This window comes from Leucoraja erinacea, chromosome 36 (assembly GCF_028641065.1).
Source record: "Leucoraja erinacea ecotype New England chromosome 36, Leri_hhj_1, whole genome shotgun sequence".
Lineage (NCBI taxonomy): Eukaryota > Metazoa > Chordata > Chondrichthyes > Rajiformes > Rajidae > Leucoraja > Leucoraja erinaceus.
Genome location: NC_073412.1, coordinates 13,378,976 through 13,395,085, shown reverse-complemented (window position 1 = coordinate 13,395,085; position 16,110 = coordinate 13,378,976). Strand labels below are relative to the sequence as shown.

General features: G+C 46.1%; 1 protein-coding gene across 2 annotated transcripts in view; it reads left to right on the top strand.

Annotated features, from left to right (window-relative positions):
• The window catches only part of ice2 (interactor of little elongator complex ELL subunit 2), a 65,675-nt gene that overhangs the window by 3,907 nt on the left and 45,658 nt on the right, over positions 1-16,110 (top strand). For both annotated transcript variants that reach the window (XM_055662739.1, XM_055662740.1), the window contains exons 3-7: positions 3,707-3,983; positions 5,102-5,221; positions 9,383-9,517; positions 10,528-10,647; positions 14,564-14,723. In XM_055662739.1, coding sequence (XP_055518714.1) covers positions 3,707-3,983; positions 5,102-5,221; positions 9,383-9,517; positions 10,528-10,647; positions 14,564-14,723 — 812 coding nt within the window. The remainder of the gene's footprint in view (positions 1-3,706; positions 3,984-5,101; positions 5,222-9,382; positions 9,518-10,527; positions 10,648-14,563; positions 14,724-16,110) is intronic.

Here is a 16,110-nt window from a genome sequence, read left to right as displayed (position 1 = left end):
TCAGTACTAACCCCACTATTGAACAACCCCGCATTCAAACCTTCTCTCATCGACAACACATATCAACAATGGGATAGACTGGGGATTAGGAAAGTAGGGGACATGTATGAAGTGGGCAAACTGTTATCATTTCAACAATTAAAATTAAATTGAAGGATAATCAATATTTTAAATATATACAGGTATGTGACTTTATGAAGAAATATACACCATAGATTTCAAACTATATTTTTAGATCCTTTAGAAGAAGCAATGAATATTAAGGCTGATTCACAAAAATTAATATCATACTTTTATAATAATATATTAAATAGAGAATCACCCTCAACAGAAGCATTAAGGGAAGATTGGGAACAAGAGCTAATGATAAAGATCTCGAAGGATAGATGGGAAAAGTATTTGATGAATACACATAACTGTTCTATTAATGCAAGACATAATCTAATTCAATTCAAATTATTACATAGACTATATTATTCAAAAACGAGGTTGAATAAATTTTATCCAAACGTCTCTCCCAGATGCGATAAATGTTTGTTTCAAAACGCTAATATAACACACTCATTTGTTGGATGTACAAAGTTGAATAAATTTTGGAGTGATATATTTGATATATTTACAAAGATTTTCAAGTCAAGAATAGAACCCAAAACGGAATGGATTATATTTGGAATAATAGGAGAAGATACCAATTTAAATAAAGATCAAACTGTTTTTTTTAATTATGGGTTAATAATTGGAAAGAAATTGATACTTAAATTTTTGAAAAATACAACCACACCAACTGTTAAAATGTGGATTAGGAATATGATGGACATAGCACGCCTTGAAGAAATGAGACTCCGACTAATAGATAAATATGACCAATTCTTAAGGAGTTGGTCTCCTTTCATCGACTTTTTGGAATCATGTGATGCAGCGGTACCGTAAGGATTGCTGATTTCAGTTCATGACGCGGATAGAGCTACATCTCCGAATACAGATTTGAAAAATTCTCTTTTAAGGGGCCTTCTCTTCTATTTCTACTTTCCACTTTCTCTCTTCCTTTTTTTATTTTTTATATACACACTTCACGTTTTTCTACTCTCTACCATCTATTTTTTCCACTTTTTCCCCTTTCTATTGTTTTCTTTTTCTTGTCCTGCTTACTTCCTTCTTATAACATAAAACTAGAGGTTGTACATAGAATGGATTACGGTATTACATAGTTGGCACCTAAAATTAGGTGCCACTGTACTGTTTTGTGCTGTATTAACTTCTAATAAAATAAACAAAAAAAAAAAACAAAAAAAACTATCAGCCACCTCCGTCATTATTCAATTTTCATTCAAATCCGACTCAATGTCTTCAAACAAGTCAGTTGGCATTCCATCCTGCCCTAACCAGGGAACAATTCTTTTGTATTTCAAGAAGAAATATGTTATTGCACCTTGGACAGCTTTAGAGAGAATTCCGTTTGCAACTTTGGCCAAAGGTATTAACATCAGTCTGAAGAAGAATCTCAACCCGAAGCATCACCCATTCCTTCTCTCCAGAGATGCTGCCTGACCCGCTGAGTTACTCCATAATTTTGTGTCTATCTTTGGTTTGAACCGGCATCTGCAGTTCCTTCCTGCACATTTGACATCAAGAATGTCACGAAGCCAAAGCCAATGGAGCCGTATTCAAACCCGCTAGGCAGTTTAAAGGTATGGAGGTGAGAAATGGCTTGACACGTTGGAGCGACCAAGCACACACCCGAGGTGGCGTGGCGGTGGAGTTGCTGCCTTACAGTGCCAGAGACCCAGGTTTGATTCTGACCACAGGTGCTTGTCTGTACAGAGTTGGTACATTCTCCTTGTGACCTGTGTGGGTTTTCTCCGAGATCTTCGGTTTCGTCCCACACTCCAAAGATGTACAGGTTTGTAGGTTAATTGGCTGGGTAAATGTAAAAGTTGTCCCTAGGTGGTGTTAATGTGCGGGGATCACTGGTCAGTGCGGACTCGGTGGGCCAAAGGGCCTGTTTCTGCACTGTATCTCTAAACTGAACTAAACCTGAAAAAGTGTATGGAGCTTTCATGACAATCCCTCCGGGCTCAATTGAAACGGAAAGATGCTTTAGTACTGCCGCCTCTTAGTCATAAAATTGCACACCATTTAGTGATGAGCGTTGATACTTTATGTTTTTTGAGATCTTACCTAATGACAGAGATGGACAAATTCTTGATTAGAATGGGTGTCAACGGTTATGGGGAGAAGGCAGGAAAATGGGATTAGGAGGCAGAGATCAGCTATGATTGAATGGCTGAGTAGACTTGATGGGCCGAATGGCCTAATTCTACTCCTATAACTTGTGACAGTCTAAAGTAGGTTTACATTTGTGAACTAATGTTAAAATTGTCAAGGAAGAATGTTTTAGTTTGAAAATGATGAAAATTTGATTTTTGAATATTAATAATTTCAATTGGGGCAAAGTGATTATTTAGTGAGTGATTCCTTTTTCAAAATTAATCAATTATCATTTAATCAGTATAGTACTCGCCTATGGCCTCATCTGTGTAGGAATGAACTGCAGATGCAGGTTTAAACTAAAAACAGACACAAAATGCTGGAGTAACTCAGCATGACAGCCAGCATCTCTGGATCAAAGGAGCCAGAGATGCCGCTGTCCTGCTGAGTAACTCCAGCATTTTGTGTGGTATGATATGACTGGGTAGTGTGAACAAATTGTTTCTCTGTATCTGTACACATGACAATGACAAGCCAGTAACAATAATGGAGGAGAATGAAATATTGACACTTGGGCTGAAGTTGGGGACGATCTAGATGAAGCAGGGCGGGTGTTGACATGTGTGGAACCTAGACCAGTTGGTCAAAAGGCTTTTATTGTGTTTAGGACACGAGAAATCCATCCATTCTATTAATTACATTTCTATCCAAAGATTCTTTGTCACTGTTGACTCAAATACTGTTGTTTGGGTTTAGTTTAGTTTAGAGATACAGCGTGAAAACAGGCCATTCGGCCCACCGACCATTGATCCCCGCACATTAACACTATCCTACACACAATAGACGGTAGGCCATTCGGCCCTTCGAGCCAGCACCGCCATTCAATGTGATCATGGCTGATCATCCCCAATCAGTACCCCGTCCCTGCCTTCTCCCCATATCCGCTGACTCCGCTATTTTTAAGAGCCCTATCTAGCTCTCTCTTGAAAGCATCCAGAGAACCTGCCTACACCGCCCTCTGAGGCTGAGAATTCCACAGACTCACCACTCTCTGTGAGAAAAAGTGTTTCCTCGTCTCCGTTCTGAATGGCTTACTCCTTATTCTTAAACTGTGTCCCTGGTTCTGGACTCCCCCAACATCGGGAACATTTTTCCTGCCTCTAGCGTGTCCAATTTCTTAACCCTACACACACTAGGGACAATTTTCATTTATACCAAGCCAATTAACTTATCAACCTGTACGTCTTTGTGGTGTGGGAGGAAACCAAAGATCTCGTAGAAAACTCATGCAGGTCACGGGGAGAAACGTACAAACTCCGTACTGACAGCGCCCGTGGTCAAGATCGAACCCGGGTCTCTGGCACTGTGAGGCAGCGACTCCGTGCCGCCCTATTGATTAAATTTCTATCCAAAATCTCACGGTGACTGTTGACTCAAATGCTGTTGTTTGGATGTAACTGTACATGACCAGATTAATCATTGTACTTCTCTGTTCCAGGCAAACGGTGGAAAGCAGCCAGACTGCCCGCTCCCCTGAGGTTCAGCAGCCGCCCAACACCAGCTCCAAGCCCGAAGCTGCTGCTCCGGCACCAGGCAATACGACCCGTGAAGCTGCCACCTTCCCAATCCCGGAGCCCAGAGTGCCCTATCCCCGCTTCTCCGCCCTGACCGAGAGGGAGCAAAGGAGCTACGTGCAGCTCATGCAAAGGTTCAAGAACACGCAGTGGGCCGCAAGGATGCAGGGGCGAGTGTACGGCTGCCTGGCGCAGTATTCCGTGAGTCAACGTAACGCCGCGCGCTGCCGTCTGACTCGCAGGATGCATGAATATCGGAGTCATGTCTGTTCACCCGTCTTCGGGTCGTGTTAAACATGGCAGAGTGAGGGCAACCAAAATGTGTAGGAAGGAACTGCGGATGCTGCTTTACACCAAAGATAGACACAAAATGCTGGAGTAACTCAGTGGGACAGGCAGCATCTCTGGATAGAAGGAATGGGTGATGTTTCGGGTCACGACTAAAGAAGGGTCTCGACCCAAAACGTCACCCATTCCTTCTCTCCAGGGATGCTGCCTGTCCCGCTGAGTTACTCCAGCATTCTATGTCTATCTGCAGAGTGTGGGTAGTCCCTTCAACTGCTCATTCTGCTACATCCAGACACCAGATATAACTCTGGCGCAGTGAGGCAGCAGCTGTACGACTGTTGCCACTAATATATTTTTGCTAATTTCTACACCTATCGCTTTAACTCTCTGTTATTGTTCCCAATTTAAAATGCAATCCATGCTTTAAATATTTCCATTTAGTTTAAAGATGCAGCGTTTTAGCCCACTGTGTCCACACTGGTTCTATGTTATCCACTCGCTACACACTAGGGGGCGATTTACAGAGGCCAATTAACCTAAAAGCCCACACGTTATTTGGGATATCCACGCAGTTAATGGAAGAACATGCAAACTCCACACAGACAACACCCATGGTTGATGCTGTGAGGCAATGGCTCCACCAGCTTTTAGTTTAGTTTCAAGGAAACAGGACCTTCAGCCCACCGAGTCCACGCTGACCAGTGACCCCCACACACTAACACTATCCTCCACACATCAGGAATCAATTTAAAATTATACCAAGGCAATTAAACTACAATCCTGTACATCTTTGGAGTGTGGGAGGAAACTTGAGATCCCGGGGAAAACCCACACGGTCACGGGGAGAACGTACTAACTCCGTACAAACAGCACCTGTGGTCAGGATGGGACGCGGGTCTCTGGCGCTGTGAGGCAGCAACTCTACCGCTGTGCCACCGCTGATTTACAATTTTATTCCTTCTTTTCCAATTTATTATTCTGGATAAAGCATTGAATGTTTGTGTACGTTGCACTGTGTTTCTCTGTCACAGGAACTGAAGAATACTGTGTGGAACGAGGTGCCAGAGTTCATGAAGTACCTGCAGAATGTGGCGCGGATGTGTGCAGAGGATTACGATGTGACCTGTCAAGATGCCGTCCGTTACACTGAGGTAGTATCTTGCTTTACTCCCTGGCAAATACTGAACTACCTTCAATGTCTGTGTTGTGCATTTGCCAGTATTCATTTCTATTATTGTTCCTCAAATGTTCCAAGGATATTTTATTGCCATATGTACCAATTAAGGTACAGTGATGATACTCAATTTATCATACGCCATACTAAAAAAAGCAAAAAGACACACAACTCAGTAAGGAGTTCAGCAAGCTGCCACATGGTAGGCTGCTCTGGAAGGTTAGATCGCATGGGATCCAAGGAGAGATAGCTGAATGGATAGCAAATTGGCTCCATGGAAGGAAGCAGAGGGTGATGGTGGAAGGTTGCTTCTCAGACTGGATGCCTGTTACTAGTGGTGTGCTTTAGGGTTCAGAGCTAAGCCCGTTACCGTTTGTCATCTACATCAATGATCTGGATGAGAACATACAGGGCAAGATTAACAAGTTTGCTGATGATACAAAAGTTAGTGGTTTTGCAAATAGTGAAGATGGTTGTGAACGATTGCAGCAGGATCTGGATCGATTGGCCAGGTGGGCGGAGGAATGGTTGATGGAATTTAATGCAGAGACATGTGAGGTGTTGCATTTTGGGACGTCGAACAAGGGCAGGACCTACACAGAAAATGGTAGGCCTCTGGGTAGTGTTGTAGAGCAGAGGGATCTAAGAGTACATGTGCATGGTTCTTTGAAGGTCGAGTCGCAGGTAGATAAGGTGGTCAAGAAGGCTTTTGGCACTTTGGCCTTCATCAGTCAGGGTATTGAGTATAGAAGTTGTGAGGTCATGTTGCAGTTGTATAAGACATTGGTGAGACTGCATTTAGAATATTGTGTTCAGTTCTGGGCACCATGTTATAGGAAAGATATTGTCAAGCTGGAAAGGGTTCAGAAAAGATTTACGAGGATGTTGCCAGGACTAGAGGGTCTGAGCTACAAGGAGAGGTTGAGTAGGCTGGGTCTCTATTTCATGGAGCGCAGGAGGATGAGGGAAGATCTTATAGAGGTGTACAAAATCATGAGAGGAATAGATTGGGTCGATGCACAGTCTTTTGCCCAGATTAGGAGAATCGACGACCAGGGGACATGGGTTCAAGGTGAAGGGGAAAAGATTTAATCGGAATCCGAGGGGTAACTTTTTCACACAAAGGGTGATGAGTGTATGGAACAAGCTGCCAGAGGAGGTAGTTGAGGCTGGGCCAATCCCATCGTTTAAGAAACAGTTAGACAGGTACATGGATAGGACAGGTTTGGAGGGATATGGACCAAGCGCAGGCAAGTGGGACTAGTGTAGCTGAGACATCAGGGGGCGAGTTGGGCCGAAGGTCCTGTTTCCACACTGTATCACTCTCTATGAACTACATAAAAGTTAACATAAACATGTACCACAGCGGATTTACCCTTCAGCTTTGTATGCAGAAAGAAGGAACTGCAGATTCCCCCTTTTGCAACACAAGACACAATGTGCTGGAGTAACTCAGCGGGTCAGGCTGCAGAATGGTCTGCAGAACGGCCCTGACACGAAGCATCACCCATTCTTGTTCTCCAGAGATACTGCCTGACCCACTGAGTTACGCTGGCACTTTGTGTCCATTTTTCTCTGTATCCGTTTTCATCTTGACTATATTTACTCATTCAGCCTCCCCAAAGGGTCCCTATAGCAGAGCTCCTCTAGCATCTTTGGTCTCAATCTTCTGAGAGTAGAACTTTTCCTCATCTCCGTCTGAAATGGGTGAACCTTGGTTCTGAAGCCATGTCCCTTAGTTTTCAATACCAGACATTGCCTCGTGCCGTTGTACAGATCAAGACATGTTGCGGCACGGTGGCACAGCGGCAGAGTTGCTGCCTCACAGCGCCAGAGACCCAGGTTCGATCCCTGCTATGGGTGTTGTCTGTTTGGAGTTTGTACGTTCTCTCCCTGACCTAAGGGGTTTCTTTTGATGCTCCAGTTACCTCCCACACTCCAAAGACATTCAGGTTTGTAGGTTAATTGGCTTAGTAAAATTGTAAATAGTCCCTAGTGTGTGTATGTTAGTGTGCGGAGATCACTGGTCGACAAGGACTCTGTGAGGCGATAGGTCTGTTTCCACACTGTATCGCTAAATTAAACAAAAAAAACTAAATATCGTTTGAAGACCCAAGTCTCTCAAAAGTCATGAAATGAAAGAAATTCTGAAAACATCCTGATTAATTGTCTGAACAAGAGTCCCGTCCTGCAACAACACCTATCCACCTTCCCCGGCGATGCTGCCTGACCCGCTGAGTTACTCCAGCATTTAGTGTGCTTTCTGGATAATTATTATCCAACCCCTTTGCCACTTGACATAAGATGGCATCAAGTTGGGAAAAGGGGAAGTACAACAGGATCTGGGGGTCCTTGTACATCAGTCTATGAAAGTAAGCATGCAGGTACAGCAGGCAGTGAAGAAAGCGAATGGCATGTTGGCCTTTATAACAAGAGGAATCGAATATAGGAGCAAAGAGGCCCTTCTGCAGTTGTACAGAGCCCTAGTACAGAGACCACACCTGGAGTATTGTGTGCAGTTTTGGTCCCCTAATTTGAGGAAGGACATTCTTGCCATTGAGGGAGTGCAGCGTAGGTTACGAAGGTTAATTCCCGGGATGGCGGGACTGTCATATCCTGAGAGAATGGAGCAGCTGGGCTTGTACACTCTGGAGTTTAGAAGGATGAGAAGGGATCTCATTGAAACATAGAAGATTGTTAAGGGCTTGGACACGCTAGAGGTAGGAAGCATGTTCCCGATGTTGGGGGTCCAGAACCAGGGGCCACAGTTTAAGAATAAGGAGTAAGTCATTTAGAACAGAGACGAGGAAACACTTTTTCTTACAGAGAGTTGTGAGTCTGTGGAATTCTCTGCCTCAGAGGGCGGTGGAGGCAGGTTCTCTGGATGCTTTCAAGAGAGAGCTAGATAGGGCTCTTAGTCAGGGGAGAAGGCAGGAACGGGGTACTGATTGGGTATGATCAGCCATAATCACATTGAATGGCGGTGCTGGCTCGAAGGGTCAAATGGCCTACTCCTGCACCTATTGTCTATTGTCTAAAAGCGCCATTCAATGTATGCAAGCTTTCAGTAATAAACAGCACGGGATTGTGCAGGATAAGTGTGCTGCGCTGTGTAATGTTTATGCATGCAGGCTTGGATTGGGTGTTGTACCTGTATGGTGAGCTAATCACGTACTGTCTTTCCACTGACTGGTTAGCATGCAACAAAAGCTTTGCATGTGACAATAACTAGACTAAACTTGACTGGAGCTTTGACAAGCGATGAGGGTGGGAGGAAGATGAAGTGTGATATAGGGCTGCACGGGCAGATAGTGGAGGTGTTCATTAAAGTGATGCTGTACCCAAGTGGTGTCTAGTCCCCAGTGTGGGGGGGAGCACAAGGGGGAGGCAAGGAACCTCCAGATTGTAAGGTAGCTCATGGGCTTGCCCTAGTGGCTGGAGGTAGAAACAACATGCTGGTTCTGATGTGTACAGGCAGTTCTGCCATTACACAGCGAGTTTAGTTTATTGTCACGTGCACCGAGATACGGTGAAACGCTGTTGATGCGTGCGAACCAGTCAGCGGAAAGACTATACATGATTACAATCAGGCCATTTACAACGCACAGGGGATAACGTGATCGTGGTTAGTGCAAGATATAGATTCATCATAGATACCCCAATGAGGTAGATAGTAGTTCAGGACTGGTCTCTGGTTGTGGATAGGATGATTCAGTTGCCTGATAACAGCTGGGAAGAAAAAATGTCCCTGAATCTGGGGGTGTGCATTTTCACACTTCTGTACCTCTTGCCTGATGGGTGATGGGAGAAGAGGGAGTGGCCGGGGTGCGACTCGTCCTTGATTATGCTGCTGGCCTTGCGGAGGCAACATGAGGTGTAGATGGAGCCTGGGGCTCACCTGTATCCAGTACATCCAACCTGTGTACCCCACTTGAATTTGGACTTTTTCGTCGTAAATGGCGCCAGAATATGGCATCTGCATGAATGAACCTGTGTGTGTTTGTGTGACCTATGTGTGTGTGCATGTGTGGGACGTGACTGAGAAGTGTGATGCGTGTGTGTGTGTGTGACTAGAGAACTAATGTTCAGTGCTTGCTGTGATGGAGCATAATGTTGCTTGTTGCATTTCGTTTCACAGGAGGTTTTGCAAGCATGGAATGATAGTCTGAAGAAATTCCCAGAACTTTACACGGTCAATGAAATGACGAGCATCATGGGAGGGAAGTTCATCCCAGACCTGACTCTGCGACTGGAGAAGAAGCTGCTGTGCCTGGTAATGGACCGTCCGATAGTGTCAGTGATAGAAGCAGAATTAGTCCATTCGGCCCATCAAGTCTACTCTGCCATTCAATCATGGCTGATCTATCTCCCCCTCCTAACCCCATTCTCCTGCTTTCTCCCCATAACCTCCGGCACCCTGTACCAATCAAGAATCTATCTATCTCTGCCGTTAAAATACCCACTGACTTGGCTTCCACAGCCGCCTGTGGCAAAGAATTCCACAGACTCACCACACCCTCACTAAATAAATTCCTCCTCACCTGCTTCCTGCCTGCTGAGTTCCTCCAGTACTTTATATTTTGCTCAAGACTCCAGCATCTGGCAGTGTACAAAATCATGAGAGGAATAGATCGAGTAGTCTCTTGTCCAGAGTTGGGGAATCGAGGACCAGAGGATATAGGTTTAAGGTGAGGGGGGGGGGGGGAGATTTAATAGGAACCTGATGGGCAACTTTTCACACAAAGGGTGGTGGGTGTATGGAACGAGCTGCCAGATGAGGTAGTTGTGGCAGAGACTATTGCAACGTTTAAGAAATATTAAGATAGTTTCATGGATAGGACAGGTTTAGGGGGATATGGAGCTAACGGGTGGGACTAGTGTAGGTGGGACATGTTGGCCAGTATAGGCAAGTTGGGCCAAAGGGCCTGTTTCCACGCTGTATCACTCTGAGACTATCTGCCGTCCTTTGCGTCTCCATTGTTATCAGGCAACTGAATCATCCTACCACAACCAGAGAGCAGGGCTGAACTACTCTCTACCTCTTTAGTGACACTCGGACTACCCTGGATCAGACTTTGCTGGCTTTACCTTGCACTAAACGTTATTCCCTTACCATGTATCTGCAAATGGCCCGATTGTAATCATGTATTGTCTTTCTGTTGACTAAATAGCACGCAACAAAAGCTTTTCACTGTACCTCGGTACACGTGTCAATAAACTAAACTGAACTGGACAGATGAGATGTTGTGGCTGAGTGTTCTGACTCGGGTGCTTCTGTTCCAGGGTCGAGCTACCTACCTGCGGGTCCCGTCTGCAGCCTCGGCAGCTCAGCTGACGACAGATTATAAAACCATCGCCTCGTTTACTCCTCCTGCGTCCGCCAGAGCGTCTGCCTTCGAGTCGGTGAGTTTTCACAGAGTGACTGTAAGAACGATAGTGCTGCAGAGTACAAGTAGTTCACCAGCATGGAGCTCAACCACAAAGTCTATCTATCTATATCTATCTATGCATAACTAAAACTCTGATCTTGTGCTCTTCTGGTTTGGGTGTTTTTCTATTTGTGCTACGATTTGTCTCCAGGTTACTCACCGTTCTCCTGTGCTGTGAGTGCAACACGTTTAGCTCCGATCGGTGGTATATTGTAAAAGTTATCAAGGTTTAAAAATCTTTGAAAACGTGCGTGCGCAGATTCCTTCAGTCAGCGCCACGCAGATTGGTCTCTTCTTCTGTCAGTCAATGCGGTGGCTGGGATGGCGACGCCCCTTCCTGCCACTCACAAACTCCTCTATCCCCTTCTCACAATAAGCTGTCTATCATCTCCCCCACCATCAGCGGCGACCACCAGCGGGAGGGGGGGGTCGGGTTCAGTGGAGGTTGTGGTCCACTCATCACTAACCCCTCTCCCCTGCCCGCTCTCGGCGGCAATGGCGGTCCCGTCTACCCGTCCGCCCGGTTCTGTCTCCTCCGCTGCCGCCATTGCGGTAAGTAGGTAAGTAAGTTTATTGACCAACTATTCACATACAAGGAATTTGCCTTGGTGCTCTGCCCACAAGTAACAACATGACATACAGTGACAGTTACAAATGACTCAGAAAACACTGAACATTAATAATAATAAGACATTAATGATAAAACACCATTGATCAAGCATGTGAACCAACAAAATACCAGATCAAAGGGAGGCTACAGATTTTTGGCTGTTGAGTAGAGCAACTACTCGTGGATAAAAACTGTTTTTATGTCTGGCTGTGGCAGCTTTGACAATCCGGAGTCACCTTCAAGAGGGAAGTGATTCAAAGAGTTTGTGGCCAGGGTGAGAGGGGTCAGAGATGATCTTGCCCGCTCGCTTCCTGGCCCTTGCAGTGTACAATTCATCAATGGAGGGAAGGTTGCAGCCAATAACCTCTCTCTCACCCTCACTCAAACTTATCCTCACCACCTTCTCGGGGGAGATCTTCTCCACCAGCTCATCCAAATTTGTGGTGCCCACCGTGACGAACACAGACTCCATTAACCCCCCCGCCCGCGGCCCGGCAGGGAGGTGGGTGGGCAGGGCGACAGCAGCAGGCGGGCAGGGCGGGGACGGGCCAAGTGGGAGCAGCTCACAGCTTGCAACTTTTCACAGAAAGAGGCCAAGCAGGCCTTGCAAATGCAAAGGTCCTCCATTTTGTAATACCTCTAATTTAACCGATATTAACATCTGTAGGGTGGGACGGAAACTAAAACTGTTCCAACCCTAACAGGCTTTTAGTGGTTGTTGGGCCATGAGGTGCACAGTCTGTTTAATATCAGACGCATTTAAGTTGGTGCAGCGGTAGAGTTGCTGCCTTACAGCATTACAGTATTTAAGGCAGAGATAGGTAGATACTTGATTAGAACGGGTGTCAGGGGTTATGGGGAGAAGGCAGGAGAATGGGGTTGGGAGGGAGAGTTAGGTCAGCCCTGATTGAATGGCGGAGTAGACTTGATGGGCCGAATGGCCTAATTCTGCTCCTATCACTTATAACCTTACGAGTTGGGCTTCTGAAGCAGCAGCACCACCTGCTTTGTTTCTGAGGAGAAATAAAAGAGCATCCTGCTACTCCTTGTGAACAGATAGCTAAAGTATTTTTTATTCACCTTTTATGTAGGTTCAATTTATTTCAACTACAGAATACAAATCATTTAGACCAGGTATGGAAAGGGGGGGAGAGATTGGAAGCAGCTATAATCAAAGACATTGGCATGACCAATAAAAAGGCAAAAATAATATTTATTTTGTGAAAGATAAATATTAGTAAAAGTTTAATCACGGTAATATATTAATCTTCAGATTATTTCAAGAGTTGTACAGCAGGGAAACAGGCACTTCATGTTGACCGAGACGCCTGTCTATGCTAATCGCATTTTCCTGCATTTGTTCCCCACACCTCCATTCCCTTCCCGTCTGTGTCCAACTGTTGTTACACTTTAGCATTATACCCGCCCCTATCACCACATCTGTCAGGCACCCAAGTCTGATCCCAGAGACCATCTACAATTGCCCCACTCTTTGAAACCTCTACTTCCATACAGCAGATGTACACTGCGGACAGCTCGATTGTAGTCATGTCTAGTCTTTCTGCTGACCGATTAGCACGTAACAAAAAAACTTTTCACTACCTCGAGACACGTGACAATAAACTGAACTGCACTAAAAAAGCTTGTTTAATATCTCCACCACTCTCTGTGTGAGAAACCTGTCACTCAGATTTCCTTTAAATATTTATTTTCTCAACTTAAACCTGTGATCTCTACTTTTAGCCTCCTAAAAGACTAAGGGATGGCGTGGGGGGGGGGGGGGGGGGGGTGGTGAGGGGGTGGGGGGGGGGGGTGGGGAGGGGGGTGGGGAGGGGGTGGGTGGTGTGGGGGGGTGGGGGTGGGTAGGGGAGGTGGTGGAGGAGAGTAAAAGGGGGGTGAGGGGGAGATGGTGGGGGGAGGGGGGAGGACTCCACTCAGTGGCCACACTGCGACTTTCCCAACTCCACACTGCAACTATCCCGACTCCACACAGCGACTTTCCAGACTACACTCTTGCGGACTCAATCAGCACGGCTTGTTTACTCAGCCCCGCCTCCGGGGCTTTATTCTCCGCCGGGTGCCGGAAGGGGCGTTACCATTATGGTGACTGACAGGCGAGAAGACCAATCTGCTGATCTCCCGATTTTTTTAAACCTTCATAACTTTTGTAATCTTCCACTGATTGGAACAAAACCTGGTATGCTTGGAGGATAGGAGAACGGTGAGTGAGGTGGTGAAAGATCCTAGTGTATAAAGGGTACCGGTTTTGCGCAAATCTAAAAAAAAAAGCAAAAAGCAAGTGGTCAAGATGAGAGTTTTAGTAATAGTATAGATGTTTTTGAAAAATGGTGTGTCCATCTACCTTATCTAGACGCTGCATAATTTTGTAAACCTCTATAAACCGCTGAGTTACTCCAGCATTCTGTGTCTATCTTCAACATCCTGATGTTTCTCATCTGCACCCTTTGTAATTCTACCACTTCCAAAGGGCCTGTTCCAGCACTGCATCCCTGAACTAAACTAAACTGCATTGGTGTGGTACTGGTTTGAAGAAAGGCCAGATCGCGTTGGATGAGGAATTAAGTTTAACTAGATCTTACATTTGTTGCTGACTCCAGTTGGCGATGAGCAGTATTCGGTGTCTCTCTCAGTGGCGCTGCTTGGATTAGGACGAGGTGGAGAGGGGTTGCAGCAAACGTGCCCGGTGCATGAGCATCAGCTTTAACTGGGTGAAGTGAACATCTCGCTTTTAGTATTGGCATTTCATTTTCTCTGAACGTAAACAAGGGCCTCCGCTCATCAGCTACTGACATATAAGATTGTTAAGGGCTTGGACACACTAGAGACAGGAAACATGTTCCTGATGTTGGGGGAGTCCAGAACCAGGGGCCACAGTTTAAGAATAAGGGGTAAGCCATTTAGAACGGAGATGAGGAAACACTTTTTCTCACAGAGAGTGGTGAGTCTGTGGAATTCTCTGCCTCAGACGGCTGTGGAGGCGGGTTCTATGGATGCTTTCAAGAGAGAACTAGATGGGGCTCTTAAAAATGGCTGGTGTTAGGGGATATGGGGAGAAGGCAAGAACGGGGTACTGATTGTGGATGATCAGCCATGATCACATTGAATGGCGGTGTTGGCTCTAAGGGCCGAATGGCCTACTCCTGCACCTATTGTCTATTGTCTATTGTTTCTGTAACTACAGAACACTGAGTTACTCCAGCAATTTGTGTCCAACCTGATCTGACTTGACGTGTGTTTGTTTTTTCATGGCTTGTTTCAGGATATTAGCGGTGATGAGAATGCGGAGAGGCTCAGTGTGAAGTATGGAGCCAAATTGGCCCTGACAAGCCGGGCACTGTTTACTCTGTTGAATAACTGCGGACCCAAGTATACAGAACCGTGGGAGCTTCCTGTACACGTGAAAACCATCCACGGTGAAGGTAATTCTTTTCAGGGTTTGGTCTTCAACTCTAAGTGTATCGCTGAATCTTAATTCTAAATTAAACCATAGAACGGTAGAGTTGCTGCCTCACAGCGCCAGAGACCCGGGCTCGATCCTGACTGCGGGTGCTGTCTGTACGGAGTTTGTATGTTCTCCCTGTGACCACATGGATTTTCTCCCGGGAGCTCCGGTTTCCTCCCACACTCCAAAGACGTACAGGTTTGTAAGCTAATTGGCTTTGAGTGAAATTGTAAATTGTCCCCAGTGTGTGTAATGTAGTGCGAGGATCATTGTTCAGCATGGACTTGATGGGCTGATCATATCTTCTCTCTCCACGAGTCTTGATGAAGGGAGACGGTCTTTAATGTGGAAATAAGGAACTGCAGATGCTGTTTTACAAAAGAAGACACTAGTCTGAAGTAACTGGGCGGGCCAGGCATTTCCGGCTTCCACAGAGACTACTTCCCACCCAAGCCACCCCCTGCAACTGTAGGAGGTGTAACACCCGTCCCTATACCTCCCCCCCCTCACAACCCAGCAGTCCTTCCAGGTGAGACAGGTTCATGTGCATCTCCTCCAACCTCATCTACTGCATCTGGTGTTCCCGATGTGGTCTCCTCGACATCGCCGAGACCAAGCACCGACTCGGCGACCATATTGCTTACCACCTACGCTCAGTTCGCCAAGGCCTATGTGATCTCCCAGTTGCTAACCACTTTAACTCCTCTTCCTATTCCCATTCCCACACTCTGTCCTGGGCCTCCTCCATTGACAGAGTGAGGCCACATGCTAACTGGAGGAACAGCACCTCATATTCTCTTGATGCAGCTTACAACACAACGGTGTGAACATTGAACTCTTCCATTTTAGGTAACTGCCAACACCCCCCCCCCCCCTCAACACACACTTCCATTAATCCCCCCTCCACTACCTCCATACTCTCCCCTGACTGGCAACTATTTCACAAACCCCTCTTCCCCACCACCTATATTCCTTCCTCTAACTTTTCAATTCACAACTCCTTAATCCTTTTGTTTCACACCTTGTATCTTTCCATCTCAGGCTGTTGTCCGACCATTTGCCTATCTAACCACACCCCTCACCTGTGTTCACCTAGAAACATGCCAGGCTTTAGGCTGCCCCGTCTCTTCTCCAGCTCTCTATCTCCCCCCCGCACCACACACACACACACACACACACACACACACACACACACACACACACACACACACACACACACACACACACACACACACACACACACACACACACACACACACACACACACACCACACTCTCTCCACACACACACACACACACACACACACACACACACACACACACACACACACACACACTCTCTCTCTCACACACACACACACACA